Genomic DNA, 21,507 nt, shown 5'->3' with positions numbered 1-21,507 from the left:
ATGTACTTCTCAGCACAGTCCGGTATAATTGACGTTTCCCTGACAGTTTGACAGTTGTTTGTCAAATTCACCCTCAATAGTCATGATCAATATCTAAGACGTAATCATATCAAGCGGAAATTAAGATTTTGCCAGTCAGTATGATGCGGACAAGATATATTGAAAGTAGAGGAGAAATAAAGAAAAACACTGATGAAGTTCAATCTTTTTTTTTTTTTAATTTTATAATTGGAGTGTAGTTGATTTACAATGTTGTGTTAGCTTCAGGTGTACAGTAAAGTGAGTCAGTTATACACATACATATATCCGCTCTTTTTATAGATTCTTTTCCCATACAGGTCATTACAGAGTATTGAGTAGAGTTCCCTGTGCTATACAGTGATGAAGTTCAATCTTAACAGAGGTTTCTCCTTGCGTTGGATGAGCCCTTTGGGGAGTGGTGGTGCTTATTGAGGAGATTTGTTTGTGAGGCTGCCTCAGGGCCCTGGGTGGACGGAAGGCCTGCGGGCTGAGCTCCACGTCACCACTAACTTGCCATGTAGACAGCATAACTTGTCCAGTTTTTGGGTTTTCCCACCCCTGGCCTTGGCCTCTGCACTCAAAGAACGAAGGATACTTAGCTCCACTAAAATTTAGGTCAACCAAAGCATTTGGGGGGTTTGCTTGAGTAACTTGATTTTTGTTTGCTTTGGTGTCTTTTTTTTTTTTTTTTTTTTTTTTTTGGTGTGTGGTTAGAAGGATCTCAAAGCCTATTTTGCTGGGAATTGGTGAGAGTTACCTAGACTTTTAAAATTGGGTTCCTTGGGCTTCCCTGGTGGCGCAGTGGTTGAGAATCTGCCTGCCAATGCAGGGGACACGGGTTCGAGCCCTGGTCTGGGAAGATCCCACATGCCGCGGAGCAACTGGGCCCGTGAGCCACAACTACTGAGCCTGCGCGTCTGGAGCCTGTGCTCCGCAACAAGGGAGGCCGCGATAGTGAGAGGCCCGCGCACCGCGATGAAGAGTGGCCCCCGCTTGCCGCAACTAGAGAAAGCCCTAGCACAGAAACGAAGACCCAACATAGCAATCAATCAATCAATCAATAAATCTTTAAAGAGCTCTATTTCAACACTTAGGAACATCAAGCCCTACCCTGACCTAAACCTTTAAAAAAAAATAAAAAAATAAAAAAAAATAAAAATAAAAAAATAAAATTGGGTTCCTTGCACATGGGAACTGGGGAATTTTAAGATGGTGGTATAATCATGATTGGCCCAAACCAAGATGATTCTGTTCAGATGTCTGAGTTCTCCCAATCTTCCTCTTTTAAAGTCAACATCCCTTTCTTTGTCCCTTTTCTCCCCCTGTCTCTTTATTTTTTTTCTCTTTTTTCTTTATAATCTTCACCCCAAGCCCATGGGTCTCTGTGCTTGCCGGTAAAGTTGTGGTAGTGTTAAGTTGATTGGGTAGAAGAAATTGTTCATGCCAGCCACACTTCCTGAACAAGGCATCTCCGGGGACTCTAGCTCAGCCCTAAAGCAACAGTCGATCCACTTAGTATGAAACCGCCAGTGGTTCCCAGAATCCACTGAGAATTCAGAACGCGCCATCTTTTCGTGGAAATACCCACGACAGCACGACCGAGCCGTCTCCTGGAACCACCCTAGGAAGTGCTGAGTCTTCTCTGCCGTTCTTTCATCCTCCAGGAGCCTGTGGCCTCAGACACCCATCTTAACCTCCACTTCCCCCAGGTTTTGTCTGGCAGCCTCATCCTGTGCTTAATCCCCTCCTTCATGGCAGGACATCATTATCTTAGGTTAATCTCTCTCCTTTTCCCACTGTTTTTCTTAACGTTAATGTAATCCCATTCACCTCCAGGAATTCCCAAGGTCAAGGAGGGCCTCTGGCCCACTCTCGCCTTGCAAGGCCCCGTCCTCCCCTCTGTCCCCTGCTCCCCAGTGCCCACCCCTACCTTCCTCCCTCTCTCAGGCAGCCCCGTCGCCCTACCTTTCCTTACAAACCCTCCTGTTATAAAGTCAGCCAGAGAGAGGAGAGTGGCTTTCAGGATTGAAAACCTCATGGTCTGAATTCACGTGGGTGAGTTTATCCCATTCTCTTAACATTACTAGGGTATTTTACTTTTTGTAAGAATATTTGCTTTTTCAGTTCTGGTTCTGTGGTGTGAAACACGCTCCAGACTCTGGCTTTATTTTTAAAACAACAAGTCCCTGAGGAGCCCAGGGCTTAGCTGTCCGGGCTTGCAGAACTGCCCGCGGGGGAGCCTGGCTGCTGCCATCAAGCCCGTCACCGGTCTGGCAGCCCAAGGCTGGCCCTCCTCCTCCCAGCACACGTTTCAGGGGCAGATCCGGGGTCACGGCCCGCTGTGGCGCCAAGGTCAGCCTGCCTGGCGCTCCCGGAGCAGCTGTCAGCCTCGCTCTGCAAATGGGGACCTGCACGACCTCTCACGAGCCTCTGGAACGCAGATGATTTTGGAGAAAACGCCAGGGGTCTGTTTAAAAATGCTGCTACCAAGCAGCCAGATTTCCAGAGTTAGCACTTGGGATTAATGCCGTGCCCTGCTTATCGGCCAGGCCCTTTGTCCCCTGCAGCCCTGTGTGAGCTTTTCAACAGCTGTTTCCGAAAGTGACCTCTCCCCAGCCCATGCTTTTAATACTCCCTGCAAAACTTGATCTGCTTATGAAAATATCTGAAGTGAACTGTAGCCTGGAAGAACACGAAGCCTAGAAAAGGGTGGCGAAATTGAGGTAAAAGGACACAAAGCCCAAACCCAGGGATCCTCTTAACTCCTGAGAATTAGAAGGCCTGGAGGGAGCAGGCCAAAAAAGGCCCAGCCACCCGGGCAGGGGCTGAGGGTAGATGCCCAGCGTGGGGTTAAATATCACAGTTACTTCTCACAGGAGAGGCAAAACTACGAAAAGTAATGTGGGATTACACACGCTCTCTCTGTTTTTATTGAGGTATATTCGACGTGACATTATATTGGCTTCAGGTGTACAGCATCGTGATTTGATGTTTGTATTTTATACTCTCTCTTGTACCGACTAATATACATAGGCAGTATCTAGCCTCCTCATGATGTGACCGAACGGCGTAACTACAGCAGAATCTTTGCCAATACGCAGCCTTTCCTGTTTCTCCATGTTCATTAGTCCCCAGTCTCCTGCTTGGTCCTGGCCACACTTCACATCAGAACCCGCCTCATCACCAGCACCCTCGCTTAACCATGACAAAGGCAACTAGGAACTGACGTCACGAGGCTTTTCTTTAAATACTTTCAAATACTTTCCTTTGAGTAAGTCAGCATTATCCCTTCAGTGTTGAAGAATGTTCCTTTGGCTAAAGTTATTTGAGTGGCTTCTCTCGGGGCTTTGTAAAGAAACAATCCAGATCCATCCACCTCACTACAAATAACTCAATTTCGTTTCTTTTTATGGCTGAGTAATATTCCATTGTATATATGTGCCACATCTTCTTTATCCACTCATCTGATGATGGACACTTAGGTTGCTTCCATGTCCTGGCTATTGTAAATAGAGCTGCAGTGAACATTGTGGTACATGACTCTTTTTGAATTATGGTTTTCTCAGGGTATATGCCCAGTAGTGGGATTGCTGGATCATATGGTAATTCTATTTTTAGTTTTTTAAGGAACCTCCATACTGTTCTCCGTAGTGGCTGTATCAATTTACATTCCCACCAACAGTGCAAGAGGGTTCCCTTTTCTCCACACCCTCTCCAGCATTTGTTGTTTCTAGATTTTTTGATGATGGCCATTCTGACCCGTGTGAGATGATATCTCATTGTAGTTTTGATTTGCATTTCTCTAATGATTAATGATGTTGAGCATTCTTTCATGTGTTTGTTGGCAATCTGTATATCTTCTTTGGAGAACTGTCTGTTTAGGTCTTCTGCCCATTTTTGTAGTGAGGTGGATGGACCTAGAGTCTGTCATACAGAGGGAAGTAAGTCAGAAAGAGAAAAACAAATACCGTATGCTAACACATATATACGGAATCTAAGAAAAAAAAAAAAAAGGTCATGAAGAACCTAGGGGTAAGACGGGAATAAAGACACAGACCTACTAGAGAATGGACTTGAGGATATGGGGAGGGGGAAGGGTAAGCTGTGACAAAGTGAGAGAGTGGCATGGACATATATACACTACCAAACGTAAAATAGATAGCTAGTGGGAAGCAGCCGCATAGCACAGGGAGATCAGCTCGGTGGTTTGTGACCACCTAGAGGGGTGGGAAGGTGGGAGACGCAAGAGGGAAGAGATATGGGGACATGTGTATATGTATAACTGATTCACTTTGTTATAAAGCAGAAACTAACACACCATTGTAAAGCAGTTATACTCCAATAAAGATGTTAAAAGAAAGAAACAATCCAGAGACAATTAACCCCAGGGAGGCATTGGGAAGGAGAACGGTAATTTGGGTTTCTTCCTTCTGTGGCTGTTTGAGACACCCCGCTGTATATCTGACTTTTTTCTGTCTTTGTTTTTTATCTTCAACCTGCAGGCTCGGCCGTCTGGCAGCTCATTGCATCCTTCCTGAGGCTCCCGATCTCGGGGACTCACTGCATTGTTGGGGCCACCATTGGATTCTCCCTCGTCGCAATTGGTACAAAAGGTGTGCAGTGGATGGAGCTGGTCAAGATTGGTAATTGCCATTTTCTTTTACCTATAAGAAGGAAAGTTTACATTTTCTAGAGTAAATGTTATTAAAAGTCACTGTTATACCTCTTCCTTTAAATGTTAATGTTTAGAAGACCTATATGGATAGGTCTATGGACGTTTTCCCTTAAAATTTCTGTTAGCAGAGATTGTGAACTGTTATGCAGTCTTTTAACTCCAGATGCTCTTTTCAAATGCTACATTGTCATCCAGCTTTGCAAATCAGTATCTGTTGTTCACAGGGCATTAAGAAATTTATCTGGTTGAAATCAGTGTGTAGGCAGAGAAAAACTGGACCCTTGTCCAGGAGTCAGAGCTCCTGGTGATGGGGAAGCATGGAAGCGAGTCTAGTGCCACTTACCCCACTGCATCCAGGAGGCCCCCAGTCTGCCTGGTGCTCCTTCTGGGTTGTGGGCTGCCCCGTGGGGACTGCTAGGAGAGGTTTGACCACCTGCTTCCTGGGTCTGACTTTTTCAGTAAGAGGGAAGTCCTTTCAGCCCCATAAGTACCAACACGCCCACTGTGAAAAACACTCTCTCTCACCCATCTCCATCCTTTTACGAATCATAGTGGCCTCAGGATCCCTGACCTGCAAGCAGGACACAGATTGCGAGGGAACGCTGCTGACCCCAGGAAACTCACCTGAGCTCCCGGGAAACTCACCTGACATCCCAGGAAACTCACCCGAGGTCCCAGGCTTCTAGAACAGTGGTGCTTGATTCTGGCTGCACTTTCGAATTACCTGGGAGAGCAATTTAAAGATATCAGTGCCCAGACCCCATTCCAAACCTTTTAAAGCAGAATTCTGTGGGTGGACCCAGAACGTAACTAGTGTTTTTTTTTGTTTGTTTTTTTAATTTATTTATTTATTTATTTATTTATGGCTGTGTTGGGTTTCTGTGCGAGGGCTTTCTCTAGTTGTGGCAAGCGGGGGCCACTCTTCATCGCGGTGCGCGGGCCTCTCACTGTCGTGGCCTCTCTTGTTGCGGAGCACAGGCTCCAGCTGCGCAGGCTCAGTAATTGTGGCTCACGGGCCCAGTTGCTCCGCGGCATGTGGGATCTTCCCAGACCAGGGCTCGAACCCGTGTCCCCTGCATCGGCAGGCGGATTCTCAACCACTGCGCCACCAGGGAAGCCCCGTAACTAGTTTTTGAAAACTCTGCAGATGTTTCCAGTGTGCAGCCAGAGGCTACGGGGTGACAGTACCAGGCTGGCCTTGGAAATTGAAAGGGAAGGTGGTCCCCTTTTCAGTGGCCCTTACAGCTGGCACAGGGACGGGGCTGTATGAAGGGCAGGCAGATATGGGCTCAGTGGGAATCAGGGGAACCGTCGTCGGAGGCCGGAGCTGGGAGGTGGTGTGTGTGCCGTGGCCTGGGGTCTGTGTGTGAGGACGGTGACCCCTGTGTGGAGGTCAGCCTGCCAAGGCAGTGGGTTTGTTGGGCTCTGAGTTAAGGTGAACAATTCCAGGAATGTTTACTAATGTATGTGCTGTTATATAAATAGGACCTGAATTATGTAGAATTGTAACATTCATTAGATTTTCTTTTAATTATTCAGTTGCTTCTTGGTTTATATCTCCACTGTTGTCTGGTTTCATGTCTGGCGTGCTGTTTGTACTGATCAGAATGTTCATCTTAAAAAAGGTAAGTGAGGCTATTATTTTTTTAATTACGTTTTAGACCTAATTTGGGTTCTACTCAATAGAAATTAATAGTGAGAGGGGTCAGAGGAATAATTGTTAAGGCACAGCCCCCTGAAGTTGGAATTAGACATTATTCTAAAGTAGGCGGGAAGAGGTGGGTAGAGTACCCAGGGGCTCCCCCAGAACCAGCACTGGACATGAGGTGTCTTGCCATATGACTTAGTTCATTGGTCAGCATTCTTGGGCACTGTGCTCACACCTCAAGAAAGGAAAGATAATTATTTTGTGAACAGTAAACAGAATAGAGAAAGATAGTGTTAGGATTTTGAAATTAACTAGCACTAAAAACAGCTGGAGAATTTCTTTACCCAAATATAAGGTGTTTTCTGTTTTTTAATGGAGAAAGGAAGCTTCAGACACTGGTTTTCTTCCTATCCTTGAGGATAGGATAAAAAGAAGGAAATAACACCTACGGGGGCGGGGTGTGTGTGTGTACATTTTTATCAAAAATAAAATGAGATGAAAATGGAAGCTTACTGAGATCAGTATTCTCGGCAAGAGACAAAAAAAACCTTGGTTACATTTTGATTTGCCTGTCAAGGGGTTGTTGCAGCGTTTCATAAGCCCTGCTGCTTGCCCTTGGCCGCTCAGCACACGCCGAGCACATCGGGACACGCCTGCCTTCAGCCGTCTCCTTGCTTGAAGACGTAGCTCTTCTTCTAGGCGGGCTCGGTCTCTTGGATGATCACAAAGTTACCAGCCCTTCTCTGGGGCTCCAGCTGTCCTAGGACCCAGTAACATCTTGGAAGGTGCCACCCACTCTTGCCCCCCCTGCACCCCCGTCATCTGCCCCCCGCCAGGAGTCACTTCCCAGGTGCTCCTGCCCCAGCCTCCGCTTGGGTACCTCCCTCTGTGTCCCCACACGCTCACTGCCTTCTTATCATTGCACTCGCGTCGTTGTGCAGTGATTTATCTCCTGCTTGGCACCCTGTTCGTTATTTGACCGTAAGATCTGTGAGAGTAGAAACCATGACTGTCTCTTGGCATGCGTACACGGCACCCAGCGCTGCTTAGCCCTTCAGAGACGCCGGTTGAATATCTGTTAAGAGGGAGGGATGGCTGCTTGGATGGGGGGCAGGTGATGGGTGGAGGGAAGGAAGGAAAGGAAGGAGGGAGGGAGGGAGGGAGGGAGGGAGGGAGACAGGAGGAGGAACAGAGACGGGTCTCAGTGAGACAGCTGCCATTTGTGTTTTAAGAGTAGGTTATTTGAGAAAACATAAGGTGATTCAGTTACAGCACGCAAACTGAAGACTTTACGCCTTCAGAAGTTACTGGTTGGGAGTCTTTCTGTAGCAGCCGTCGTCCCCCAGGAAACAGCATTTTGGAAGCGGAGGCAGTAGGCATGCGAGCGTCTCAGCGTTTCGCTTTCAGTTCAGCCTGGGTTCCTGTCGCAGGTCCACGGCAGATCAGGAGGTGATGTGCCTCATCCCAGGCTCCTGCCCATCCCTTTATACCTGCTCCTCACCGGCCCTGCCTGTGACTGTGGCCGGGACTCCCGTGCGGCTGAATCGCCTTCCACCCCAGCTCTTCCTTTCCTGGCATCTCACTTCCATTCACCTCAGGCCTCCTGACGAGTGCTGGTGGCCGCTTGAGACATTCCAGGCGGGTTCTTGATGAGTTTACGTTCTGCAAACGTACTTGATTTGCACACGTTTGCATTTGACAGTAGGAACCTGTGTGTGAGATAGTCTGTACTTATCCTGACTTCTGTAGCTCACATCAGGGCTTAGACCTAATTTTCCTTTTATCATGGGTGGGTCATAGACTCATACCAATGTACAAGAGTGTCTTACATGGTCATCAGAAATTAGCCCGTGTTTGAATTATTTAAGCAACACCTATGTGCCAGTTCTGCATCGAGGAGTTCTCGGTTCATATTTTTGCTTCAAAATCCTCTGTCGATCTAAACCCTCAAACTCTATATTTTTCCTCTGTAAACTCTAAATTTCAAATATTCTCCCAGGTGTGACTTTGCCTAAAACACGTGCAGTACTGTTCTCGCTGAAATATTAGATTTTGGAAGTGTTGTACCAGAAGCCTAAGGTTGTAAAAAGCTGTTTTCTTAGACAAAGAACCCACAGTTCTTTTCACCTTTTAATAGTTGAAGGTGAAATGCTCCACCTCGTGAAAGGATTCTGAAAGTCACAGCACGTGGTCCTGTATTTCCTTGCTTTATATATTTCAACACAGCAAACGCAGATCATGTCACAGAGTACCATAAAATCTAGTAGTAACACCGTGGTGTTGAAGTCATTTGACTTTCTCAGGGCATCCTCGGAGGGTCAGGCCTCAAAATGTTTGTTGAAAGTGGATTTTTGGGCCAACGTGAATGTAGCTAGAACAGTGAGCGCTCTGGGTCAGGGCTTTAGTCCCAGGAGCTGGCCTCACCAACAGCCCTTCTCTGTCCCCACATCTGCCGCCACCTCATGTGATCCCAGCACGTTAACGCGTCTGCTGGTCACCTCGTGGGCCCTTTGCCACAGCACCTGTGTAGGAGGAGGGTCAACCCAGGCCAGCTCCGGGTCTGGAGGTGCACACAGCCCACGGCAGGGCCAGGGCTTTCCCGGAACGATGACTTGTGTCATTTTGCCTGTGCTGCCTGCAGATGCCTCTGGAGTCCTGACCTGCCCCCTTATCTCCTTACCCCGCAGGAGGACCCCGTTCCCAACGGCCTCCGGGCGCTTCCCGTGTTCTATGCCGCTACCATCGCGATCAATGTGTTTTCCATCATGTACACAGGAGCCCCAGGTAAGAGCCCTCGGAAGGTCATGGCCAGCAGGTGGTGTCAGAGTCCAGCGGCGGTGGTGGATTTGTTGGCCAACAGTCAGAAGCACTACTCACGATCATTACAGAGCAGTGAAAAGAGTAGGAGATGCCTTTACTTGTTTTAAATACTCAAGAGAGATGTGAAGTACACAGGCAACAGACTTCAGGTTAAAAAAAGAAAATTGCAATCCCCCTTCTGCCTCAGATTCCTGGTGCTGAGTCGCAGAACGTGATGGGACAGCCTGAGCCTCCCTGAGCTTGGGGGGCCCCCAGAGGCAGCGGGGAGCTCGCGTAAGCAGTAGGTCACCACCTCGGGACAGTCCGGGGCGGGGCTGTCACGTGGTCTACAGCACAAACATCTAACCCCCCGGAACTCGTCAGACCAGTGAGTCCAGGGACTAGCGCCCTGCCGGTCTGCGTTTCTGATACCGGAACCAGTGATGATTTTCTTTTCAGAATTGCTCCTTTTCTTCCCATTCCGATGTCTTTTGTTCTTTCTTTTCAAGGGTTTGGGGTTTGGGGTGGAGCAGGGTTAAAAGTTCCTTTCTTAAAAGTTTTCAGTGGGTAAAGAAGAACATACGTACAGTACTGTCATTTGCATAACATCCCCGTGTTGAGGAGGCGGTTAGCGTTCTCACTCACCATTTCCATCCATATCTTGGTAGAGAGGGTCCCCCATTCCCCTCTGTGAGATGTGCCTCTTACAGCCGGATCCTGAACAGGTCCATTGCTGTGGGGATGTCCGGAGTCAGCAGAGATGTTTGTGTGTGTCGCTTTCCTTCTTGTTAACGTCCTTTAAGGATTAAGATTCAGTTACGGGCCATATCTGATAAAAACCTCCCTCTCTCTGTTCAAAAGATAAAGCTTCTGCTAAATGGTGTGTCGTATTAACAGTTGAAAGCGCCCTCTTCCGAAACGGGGGAAATCCTTATTCATTTCTCCAACCGGGTTTTCTCAAGGCAGTTTTTCTCGGATTGTATAGCCATATCTAATTCTGTGTTTGTGTACTTCACTCTTTCTGAATGATTCTGAACGCTGTGTAACCTTCTACTTTGGCATCTTCTCAGCGCTCAAAGCACGGCTCTTACAGCTTGAATGCTCGTGGTCCGGGCTTTCAGACTTTGGGTGAAGGGAGGGGGCATGAAGCACCCAGCGGCTCTAAGTTATCTGAAAAGCACAAGGCTGAACGTCATAGTGAGCTGGAGGGAGATGAAACCCTAGCCTCAGATGACAGTGGCCTGACGGCCCTTCGGGCTTGATCATTCACGGAGTATGAAGTGTGTTTGTCACAGACTGTTTTCATGATCCATAACAAAAAAACAGAGGCAGAGAAAAAGCAGTTGCATACCATGAAGTTGAAGTTCAGCCCACCTCAAGTCTGTGAATGTCACAAAGCTTCCACATGGTGCTGGGCGGGCCCCGGAGCGCCAGGTGGAAAGTCAGCTGTAGCAGAGAGATGTCTCGTCCACCTGAGCCCTTGTTCTTAGTTCTCTGCAGGCTCTCAGAGCCCAGGGTAACGGAACAAAAAGCCTAGCAGCCGTCAATAGCCAGACACCTCCCGGGCTAGTGATTTAAGAGATTAAACAAATGAAGCCCAGGGTGCCTTTGTCGGACCGAGTCCTGGAAATGGGAATCGGTGTAAATGACGACCATTTAGTTCTGTTTCTGCATTTTTTTTTTCTAGCCTCTATTCTTCTCGCTCCTTGGTTCTCGGTCTGAATGTCAGAAGACCACAACTGTATGATTTTTATTAAAATTTGACTTTTTCCATACTTACCTATTTTTTCCATCACTTCTTTTTCTTTTTCTCATCCTTTGCTGTTTTATTGCAAATTTGCTAGAAGAATCAGATTACTAAGAGACTAAATTATTCTAGAGAACATGAAACTAGATAACGGATGAGGCAACTAAGGATAATATAAATACTTCTTAGAGAAGTTGTGAAAAATAAATAATAAATAAACGCTTTTATTGAGCTGAGTTTTACATGAATTAATCCTTTGCGTCCTCTGAACTCCACTGGGAAATTGGTAATGTTGCTAACGCCCCCTGACAGGTGGGCAGCAGGCACAGTGATGCTGACTGAGTGCCCAAGGTCATATAACTTAGTCAGGTGCAGAAGCAGACTTTAAGTGGGCAGCCTGGTCCCGAGCCCCAGTTATATGACATTCTTCTGACACACGATGGGGCAGGGGTAAGACACGCAGTATCTAGTGCCTGGTACCTAATGTCACTGTTAATTATGATCAGAATACACTCAGTCAGAAAAGGACTTTGCTAATGTCTTGGCTCCTGGGGAGTGTTTATGGGATATTCAATAGGTGAGTCTAAATCCTATTTTTATTTAAACATCTAAGGTTAAAACTAGACATTAATTCCATCCTACGGTCATCTGTAGCTGTGGCGTCATATTTGGGGATAGGGTTGAGCTGGGAAGAATCACTTCCACAGTGACTTGGTCCTCTGCCCCTTTCAGAATTTGCCTGCCTTTCTGCCTGTTGGAATTTATTCTTCCTAGTCCTTTTCTTCCTTAGAACGCTTCCATTCAACACACAGGCCCCAGAGATAAAAGGAAAGAATGAAAAGTTTGCTAACAAAAAAGAGTGGCAGCGTTCACCTTACCCCGTTTCAACTTTCAGAGATTCTGATAAGTAGCATTTTTCTAGATAGACGTGAATTCAGTGGGGACCCGTGGGCTGTTGAGTTACAGGGTTCTGGTTTGACTTCCTCTGTTCCTCCTCTCTAAGTTATTTTGAAGTTGTTTATATCTTGGGCCTAGTTTGATTTGTTTTACTTTGTGTTTGACATGACTTTTCTCAAAAGTCATCCTTCAGAAACTGAGTTGCACTTTAAAAGATGGTCTTTGCATTTTTGTCCTTTAAAAAATAATTTGCAAGAAGCAAAAATAACTTGAGGAAAATAAAGTACTCACTTGGGTTGGGTTAGATACAAGCCTGAAGTTTATTTTTAAGGAAAGTCTTCAGCTGTACAGGACCTGGTTTTTGTTCAGCATTTAAAGAACAAACGCTGAGGTTCATGGCACACGGCTTTGAGGCGTCAGAGCAGATCAGCTAACGAAGGTTTCTAAGTCAAAGTGTGGTCCCTAGACCGGCAGCGTCAGCATCACGTGGACACTTGCCAAAATGCAGATTCTCAGGCTCAGCCCTAGACCCGATGAACCAGAAATGCAGCCCAGCAGTCTGTATTTACCAGGGAGACCCTGGGTGATCGGATGCGTGTGCATTTAGAGGACCCCTGCCCTAACCACCTCTTTATCATAACCTTTTACCGTAAACGCTGCTGTCTTAACCACGGTTCTCATGTAAGGGGTGCGCCTCAAAATCTCTAGCTAGCGACCTTTGCTCACTCCTTACTAGCAGATGAATTCTCACACTTAACCAGGCCTGGTTTCTGGCTTCCCCAGAGTGCTCTGCACCTGAGATGGGGCTGCCTCCCCCTCCTCCTCCATCTTCCCTTCCTCCTCCTCCCCCCTCTCCACCTCCCCTTCTCCTCCAACTCTTCCATCCCCCTCTCCCCCTTCTCCCTCCCCTCCCCCTTCTCTTCCATCTCCTCCCCCCCACCTTCTCCTCCATCTCTTCTCCTCCCCCTCCCCCTCCTCCTCCATCTTCTCTTCCTCCTCCTCCCCCATCTTCTCTTCCTCCTCCTCCCCCCTCCCTACATCTCCTCCCCCTCCCCCTCCTCCGCCCCCTTTTCCTCCCCCTCCTCCTCCTCCTCCATCTCTTCTCCTCCCCCTCCTCCTCCTCCTCCATCTTCTCTTCCTCCCCCTCCCCCTCCCCCCTCCCTACATCTCCTCCTCCTCCCCCTCCCCCTTCTCCTCCATCTCCTCCTCCAGTGGCAGCTCTTCTGGTCCAGCCGCAAGGGAACCACCAGAGCATCAGCCACCCCTCAGGTCCCCGCTGACTCAGGAGAAGGAGCTTTGTTCCCAGAGGACCTCTGTGTTCCGTGTTAGCTGTAGACAATGTTCCGGGCTGTAGAGAAGCTGGGCGTTGGAGCTGCAGTGATTCCCAGCCCTGGGCCCTGGGTGGGGAAGGCCTGGGCTGAGAAGAGTCTCCAGTATCACTGAGAGCTTGATTCAGAAAAGAGTGATTTAAACTCACTTCCTTCTCAGAATTATTATAAATGAACGCTGGTTTGAGAAAGCTGGTACCATTTGCATAAAAAAAAAAAATCCCAACTATAGGACAAATTAGGAAATAGCATTTTTGAATTTCAAAACAATGCTTCATTTTCTTAAAGTTGCCCCAGGATTCCTTTCACCCAGGGAGCTCCTCTAATGCTTGAACGTGTTGATCTAAAACAAAACAAAAACTAGAAACTTCATTTATCAGGGAAGGGAGGACTAGTAAAAAGTGATTCTACAAATGAGGCAGACGTGTGTGTGTGTGTGCGTGTTACTGTGGAAAGATGTCCATAATATATTGTTATGTGAGAAATAAAGGCACGGAAGAATATATACAAGTGTGATTTACATCTATTAAATTTAAGGAAAAGAAAAAAAAATTCTCACAAACACTCTGCACCATATGTTTATGTCTAGAAAATGCCTGAAAAGATACACATCAAATAGTTAACAGTGTTACTCTGGGAAGTGGGTTCAAGAAGGACAGAAAACGAGGAATTTTCACATTTGTACATGATACAGTTTTATACAGCTGATATTTTTATTTTTTTTAATTTTTATTTTATATTGAAGTATAGTTGATTTACAATGCTATGCTAGTTTCAGGTGTACAGCAAAGTGATTCAGTTATACATATATATATCTATTCTTTTTCAGATTCTTTTGCCATATATGTTACTACAGAGCATTGAGTAGAGTTCCCTGTGCTATACAGTAGGTCCTTGATGATTATCTATGGCTGATATTTTTATAATCGTATATTATGTATAAAATTAACCCCGAGAGAGAGAGAAGAGAGGGTGCAGGTGAGGCTGATGAGTAGTATAAGGGAACTAATATGGGCTAAAAAGCCTTACTGGTTTTATAGAAGCTTAATTTATTTTATTATATTCTAACAAAGATTGTTATATATGAAAAACAAGAGATGTAGCAAAGTAATAGTGACTCCAGAAGACCGTGTTTCTAAAAAGTTCTCTGCTTTTCCCCATGTCACTTGGATATCCTGATCTTCGGGGGATTTGGGAGAGAGTTGCAAGGATGCTTGTGGTTAGAGCTAAATCACTATTCATCATATCTTCACTGTTCAGAAGATGAAAGAGCTTGAGATGAAAGGCCATTTAGGGTCTGGAGTGAGGCCTGGGCTTGCGAGCACCCAGTGTGGGCTCCTGGCAGCCGTTCTTGGCCGCGGAGACCGGAGCAATTCAAGCCGTGCCCTACTTTGCCTTCCGCGGGGTGATGGCGCCGGGCCTCAGTGCCCTCTGGAGCGTTGTTACCGGAAAACAATTTGAGATCTTCCCAGGAAGGCTGCTCAGTGTGAAGTATTTTTGTCAAAAATTTTGTTGTGAAAAGGTAAACCTTGAATTTTCAGAAGAAAAAAAGGTTTCCCCTGGAGGTACGTTGATTCAAAGGCTTTTCCGTGCTGGATTTTTGCATTTAATTGTTTTTTTATCCATGAAAGTTGATTTTATGTATTTAGTACAGTTTAGAGAAGCGTCCCGTAACTGTCAGTCTGCATTTCTTATATGCAGGCTTTAAAAGTAAATCCTGGTGCGCTTTTTTTTTTCAAGTGTACAGTTTCAGGTGTCAGTTTTATATATATATGTATGTATGTATACACACACAAACACATATATTTTTTTTCAGGTTCTTTTACTGTAAGAGTTAACCTTATTTCAAAATATTGAGTATAGTTCCCTGTGCTATACAGTAGATCCTTATTTATATATTATAGTGTGTATATGTTAATCCCCAAACTCTGAATTTATCCCCCCACTTTCCCCTTTGTAACCATAAGTTTGTTTTCTGTGCCTGTGAGTCTGTTTCTGTTTTGTATGTACGTTAATCCTGTGCACTTCTGATGCTGTTAATTTACTAAATTGGTATAATAATTTGGTAAGACCCAAATCCTGTCCCCGTTCTGTTCCTCTCTCCTCTCTTACTCACCATTGATGACTGCCCCCGCTTTCCTGGTTCCTTCGCTGTTCTTCGCACCTTTGGTTTTTCCCTCTGTCTCCCACCCCTTCCACTCTCAGTGATGTGTGGAGCCCCTGACCTCCCGTCCAGTTCTTGTGACTCAGAGGGTGGCTTCGGACCTTCTTGGCCACTTCCCAGGCCAAACCGATGGCGAAGGTGGTTGTGATGGTAAAGGTTCAAGGGTCAGGTGACATTGTGGCTTATTGTCTAAGAGAAGCATCAGAAGTCGTGTAGCCGGCCTCAGTTCCTCCCTTTCGGATGTGGGTCCTGACACCCTCCAGAACTCACGTGACCTCCGTGGAGAGCGTGGAGACGGGCCTGGAAGGCGCACGTAGAGCAGCCCTGCTCTGCCTTGTTGTGGGCTCTGCTCGGCAGGGAAGGAAGCAGACAGGGCCTGGGAGCAAACGTATTCACTCATTTAAATAGTCGTGTATCCAGCTCCCAAACTGCATCCCCTCCCCAGAGTACCCAGAGCTCGCCTGTCTTAGATCAAGTTAACGCAGTGAAGCCAAAAGTAGCCCAAGTAACAATTTTATCATCAATGGAACCAGGAACCACCAAGGAAACCGTGAAACCTCTTCAAAAGCCAAGTATTTTTAAGCTGTAGTGGTGTTGATGTTCGTTCATCAGTTTGATGTTGGTAATTAACAGTTACCTCTCAGTTCAGCAAGAAACAGCTTTGGAGCGGTCTTTTACCACATGTACCAGACACTGACACAAAGACATAAAAGCAGAAGCAGGAAGCCGTGGCCATGAGCGCGGCCAGTGAGGTCAGCCCGAGTGGTTCTACAAGCAGCTCCAAGCCTCGGCTCCGAGGCCACAGCCGGGGCTGGAGCAGGGCTGCCAGGTGCCTCAGTACAGCCCTGCATGGGGCCACGTGCTTTCTGGTGTAACCCGGCGTTTGAGGGTGGAGTGGCCTGACCGCTGAGTGTCTCCTGCCGCCAGGGACCCCTCCACTGTACTAAGGCTGGGTGATCTTGGTTTTTTGTTTTTTATATTTATATGTTAATCCTGACTCCCCATTTAGAGTATTAACCACCTGTTCTCCCTCTTACCATTACCAAAATGTCTAATAATACCTTACCTGAGTAACTGTGAGTTGGCTTGTATGTATAGAATGGCTAACAGTGTAACTAACAAAGCCTGTATCATTAGAGATTTGTTTAATCTAAGAGCAGAGTTTTAAATAGTTCACTCCTTTCAAACTTCGAAAAAAAATTTAACAATTTACAAAAGTGTGTGCCCATTATAAATTTTCAAAGTTAACAGTACAAAAGTATATGTAGTGAAAAGGGAGAGCCCCCTCCAATTTCTCATCTCTCCACAGGAGTAACCACTGATTCTTTCCAGAACTTTTTCTGTCTATTCACACATATGGTAGGAGTGTATGTGTGGGGTTGTTTTCTCTTCTAAACATAAATTGGGTCATGCTACACACACCGTGATCCAGCTGGCCTTTCTTACTTAACTAGATCGCGGGCCTCTTTCCTCATGAGTACGTTTAGATCGACCTCATTTTTACGCTCTGCACCACACTGACTTCACGTTTCCATGGAATGATGCGTGTATCGGTTGTCTTGCAAATTCTTCCCATTACAAATAATGCTGTAGTGAGTGCTCCTGTGCCTGTATCTTTGTGCCTGTGCAAGGGTGCGCCTGTGAGCATGTGCGAGTCACGCCTGTGCGGCCGGGAGAGCTGGGTTCTGGGACCCCACAGGGCTAGGAAGCCTGATGCTTCTCCACCCTCCATACTTTCACTGGCTGATGGAATGGCCGCTTCGTGTGCTGGACTGGATAGTAATGAAAAGTTTTTCTATGTTGTAATTCCATGAGTTGACACTTCAAAGAAGAGTTGAGTTTGAAAGTCAGTGTCCTTTTAAAAAACTTTTCTATCTAAGCTTTTATTTTATTTTATTTTTAACAGTAGAAAGGGTTGATTTATGCATATGGAGGCCTTCACAGAAAAGACATGAACACGCAAAGAAGCAGTTAGACTTTGGGACTTATATACCATTTTGACAAAGGGTGATAAATTATGGAAAGTGACTAGGAAATACAGGGAGGAAACAGAATAGAACGGTTATTTTAGCAAGGTCTGTTTGTGCAGACTTATCTTGGTATTGGTGCCTTGTCTCCAGTGGTGAGGGTCACTTTGCTCTTCCTGGAACAAGGAAGGCGCGTTTCTCACAAGGAATTTATGCCCTGCTTTCAGGCACTTACGAAGGGCGCAGCAGACTCTTCCTGTGTCTGCTGTTTCTCAATTTAAGCTGACGTTAAAAAAGGTTTGTGTGTGTGGTCTGAGCGTCATGTCCATTTAAAGCCGGGCTGCTGACTATTGAGAAACCAAAGAGGCAGCTGCCAGCCTTGCTGTGCCCGTTGCAGCCCTGGGCTTCGCGCTGCCCGCGTCTTCGGGCACTAGGAGGGAAGACGGACCCTTTGTTACCCCTGTTTGTCCACTCAGGAACTTAGATATTGAGATAATACTGTAAATGGGTTTATTCCCAACTTAATATGCCGTTTGTGCCAAGTTGGTCGATTTTTAATAACTAGGTTACTTACTGATTTAACCACATAATCGCAAAGCTGTGTGTCTTAAACACACAGCTTTGTACCCCGGAACGCCTAGGACATCTTTTTTGGTTGAGAGTTTTATTAAACACGGAATCCAGGTGGTTCGTTTCAGGTTTGGGGAGTGGCAGGTATGTGGACGTGTTGCCCAACGTTTGAGAAGTATCCCCTTTATCCCCAGTGCTGGGCCTGGTCCTTCCCATGTGGGCGATCGTGCTCATCTCCTTCGGGGTCGCGCTGCTGTTCGCCCTCTTCGTGTGGCTCTTTGTGTGTCCGTGGATGCGGAGAAAGATAGCAGGTAAGGGCTTTGCTGTTCTTCTGATCTGCAAGAGTGCTCTGACTGCTGAGCCCTCGCCGTCATCCACGGTGAAACCGACTGACAGAGGGAACACACACCGAGATCAGGCCAGTCCTTGGCTCATGGCTCCTGATGGCTTTCTGGCTCAAACTTTTCCTTGGTAACTTGGGACCCAGGTGAGAGTGAGGTCCTAGTTGCCATGGCTAATGGAAGGTAACTGCCCGATGAGAAACATTAGATTATACAGATCAACACCACAGTCAGATAGCACTTCCCTCCCTCAAGAATGGCTAAAGGTAGAAAGACTAGATTACAAGTGTGATAACTGGAATTCTCATATATTTATGGTGAAATAAAAACTGGTACAGCCATGGGGGAAGTTAGTTGAGCAGTTTCCTATAAGGTTAAGCAAACATTTACCATGTGGCCCATTAATTCCACTCTTAGGTATTTATCCAAGAGAAATAAAAAGACTTGTACACAAATTGGTCAGCCATACTAGCCAAAAAATGGAAACAACCCACTTGCTCATTAACAAGCGAATGGATAACCAAATTGTGGTCTATTCATACAATAGAAGACGAATTAGCAACGAAGAGGAGAACTACCGGGAGAAGCCAGACACAAAGGAGTACATACTGCATGATTCCAGGGAACAGTAATCCACAGCGGTAGAAACCACTGGTTGCTGGAGACCGACTGCCAAGGGGCACAAGGGACAAGAGGGAACTTTAGGGACAGGAGGGGACTTTGCAGGGTCAGGAGGGGACTTTGCAGGGACAGGAGGGAACTTGAGGGACAGGAGGCACTTTGCAGGACTCTGTTAACTGGGGAGTAGTTACAGGCTGTAGTCATTTGTCACAGGACATCTACCTGTACATTTAAAATGTATAAATTTCACTGTATGGAAATTATACCTCAGTGAAAGCAATAAAAAAAAAAAAAAAGAAGAAGACTGTGGCTTAGAAAATTGCAGGAGGTATTTTCCTATCAGTGGCAACATGATTGAATTCTAAGTCTGGAGGCCACACAGAGCCTTCTACAGGGCTCTCAAGAAAAGAAGTATTTACTTTTGGCCTCAGAATGTACCTTACAATCGCACGTTCATACAGATATATCTGAATTTGAGAAACCCATATTTCAAAGAAGAACAAAACAAATGAGGAGACATACCATGCTCATGAACGCAAGGACTCAATACCGGAAAGATGTCAGTTCGTCTCAAATCTATACATTTAACACAATTTAAATAAAAATCCCAGCAGGATATTTTGTAGATTTAGACAAGTCACTTTAAAAATTTATATGGAAAGGGAAAGGAACTGGAATAGCCAAAGCAATTTTGGAAAAGAGTAAAGTTGAAAGGCCTGTACTGCTTGGCCTTAAGAGCTACTATAAAGCTACAGGAAAGTGTGGAATTGGTGAAGAGAGACACCTAGATTAACAGAACAGAGTAGAGTCCAGAAACAGAGCCACAAATATATATGGCCAAATGATTTTTGACAAAATACAAAGTCAGTTCAATGGAGTAAGAATAGTCCTTACAATAAATGGTATTGGAACAGTTGGATATTGAATGCCAAAAAGAGAACCTTGACCTAAGTCTTACACCTTGTAAAAATTAACTCAAGATGCATCATAGATAAAAATGTAAAATAGAAAACTATAAAACTTTTAGGACAAAAAAGGGAAAACTTTTGAGACCTTCGGTAAAGCAAAGAGTTTTTAGATATGATACCAAAAACAGTTCATAAAAGAAGTTGGTAAATTGCTCTTCATCAAAATTAGAAACTATTGCTCTGTGAGAAACACTATTAAGAGAATTTAAAAAGACAAGTTACAGACCGGGAGAAAGTGTTTGCAGACTTGTGTTCAGAATATATAAAGAAATCTCAGAAGACAACCTGGTTAAAAATGAGGAAAAGTTTGAACAGACACTTTACCAAAGAAGATATAAGAATGGCAAATAAGTCCATGAAAAGCTGCTCAACATCAAAAATGCAGATTAAAATCACGAGATATCACCACACACCTATTTTAATGGCTTTTTTTAAAAAAAAAAAGGACAGCGCTAAGTGCTGATGAGACTGAGAAGCAGCTGGAATGCTCGTGTACTCCTGGTGGGAATGCAAAATTGTGCAGCCTCTCAGGAAAGCAGTTTGGTGGTTTCTTATAAGGTTAAATATACACTTACCCACTCCTAGGTATTTACCCTAGAGAAATGCAAATTTAAATTCACACAAAAGCCTGGATATGAATGTTTATGGCAGCTTTATTTGCCATCACCAAAAACTAGAAGCAGCTTGGATTATCCACAGAACGAATAAACAAGCACGTATTTATGTAAATAAATACATCCATGTATTAGAACACTACTTGGCAGTGAAGAAGAGTGAGCTACTGAAACCTGCAACAACTTGGATGAACCTCAGATGCATTAATCATGCCAGGTCAGAGAAGCCAGCCTCAAAAGCTCGTGTCTTATGGTTCCATTTATATGACATGTGGAAAAGACAAAACTGTAGAGACAGAGAGCAGATCAGTGGTTGTCACAGGCTAGGGATGGGCAGAGGGGCTGACTGCCAGGGAGGCTTTAGGGGCTGATGGAACCCTTCCCTGTCCTGATTGTGGATTGTCTGTAGGAATCTAGACATTTGTTAAGACTCAAGATTCTACACACACAGACAGAGCCAATTTACTGCATGTAAAATTTAAAACTAATAATAAAAAAACTACATTAATACATACAACTTGAAACTAAGTAGTGAAGCCACATTGATGACAGATTGATAACCAGCTGCTGCTTCCCCTTCTGTGTAGCCGTTCCCACTCTAGGCTGAGAACGAGCCCCCCTTAAACATCCTGCTTGGCTGACTTAACCCCATGGGAAGTGATAAACTATACTTAAATGCTCTGATGTCTATAGGCTTTTTCTAATAGCTGAACCTTAATGGGAAATGGACCATAAAATTTTTTCTTCCACATTTAGGCTATAATGTTACAGCAGGAAACTGACATCACTACCCATACTGGCTTCCCAGGAGATTTTTTGGTCAATGCCATTTATTTTGACATTTCAGTATATATGTGTCTTTTTCTATTAATTTAAGTACAGACTGTGGTTAAGGGCGTGGACAGAGAGTAAACCGACTGCATTTTGCTACCTATGTGACCTTCGGCAAATGACTTAATCTCTCTGGGCCTCAGTTTGCTGTTTATAAAGGAGAGAAAATAATAATACCTGTTTCATGTGTTAACAGGTTTTTTTGGGAATTCCCTGGTGGTCCAGTGGTTAGGACTCCGCGCTTCCATTGCAGGGGGCCACGGGTTCGATCCCTGGTTGGGGAACTGAGATCCCACAAGCCGTGCAGCGCGGCCAT

General features: G+C 45.5%; 1 protein-coding gene across 12 annotated transcripts in view; it reads left to right on the top strand.

Moving 5' to 3' along the window:
- Window positions 1–21,507, top strand: part of SLC20A2 (solute carrier family 20 member 2) — a 108,264-nt gene that overhangs the window by 57,480 nt on the left and 29,277 nt on the right. For all 12 annotated transcript variants that reach the window (XM_068532371.1, XM_068532372.1, XM_068532368.1 and 9 more), the window contains 4 exons: window positions 4,524–4,664; window positions 6,236–6,321; window positions 9,032–9,128; window positions 18,011–18,127. In XM_068532371.1, coding sequence (XP_068388472.1) covers window positions 4,524–4,664; window positions 6,236–6,321; window positions 9,032–9,128; window positions 18,011–18,127 — 441 coding nt within the window. The remainder of the gene's footprint in view (window positions 1–4,523; window positions 4,665–6,235; window positions 6,322–9,031; window positions 9,129–18,010; window positions 18,128–21,507) is intronic.

This window comes from Eschrichtius robustus, chromosome 21, assembly GCF_028021215.1.
Source record: "Eschrichtius robustus isolate mEscRob2 chromosome 21, mEscRob2.pri, whole genome shotgun sequence".
Classification (NCBI taxonomy): domain Eukaryota; kingdom Metazoa; phylum Chordata; class Mammalia; order Artiodactyla; family Eschrichtiidae; genus Eschrichtius; species Eschrichtius robustus.
Note: the sequence above shows the minus strand (reverse complement) of the source record. Positions and strands in the feature narration are given on the sequence as shown.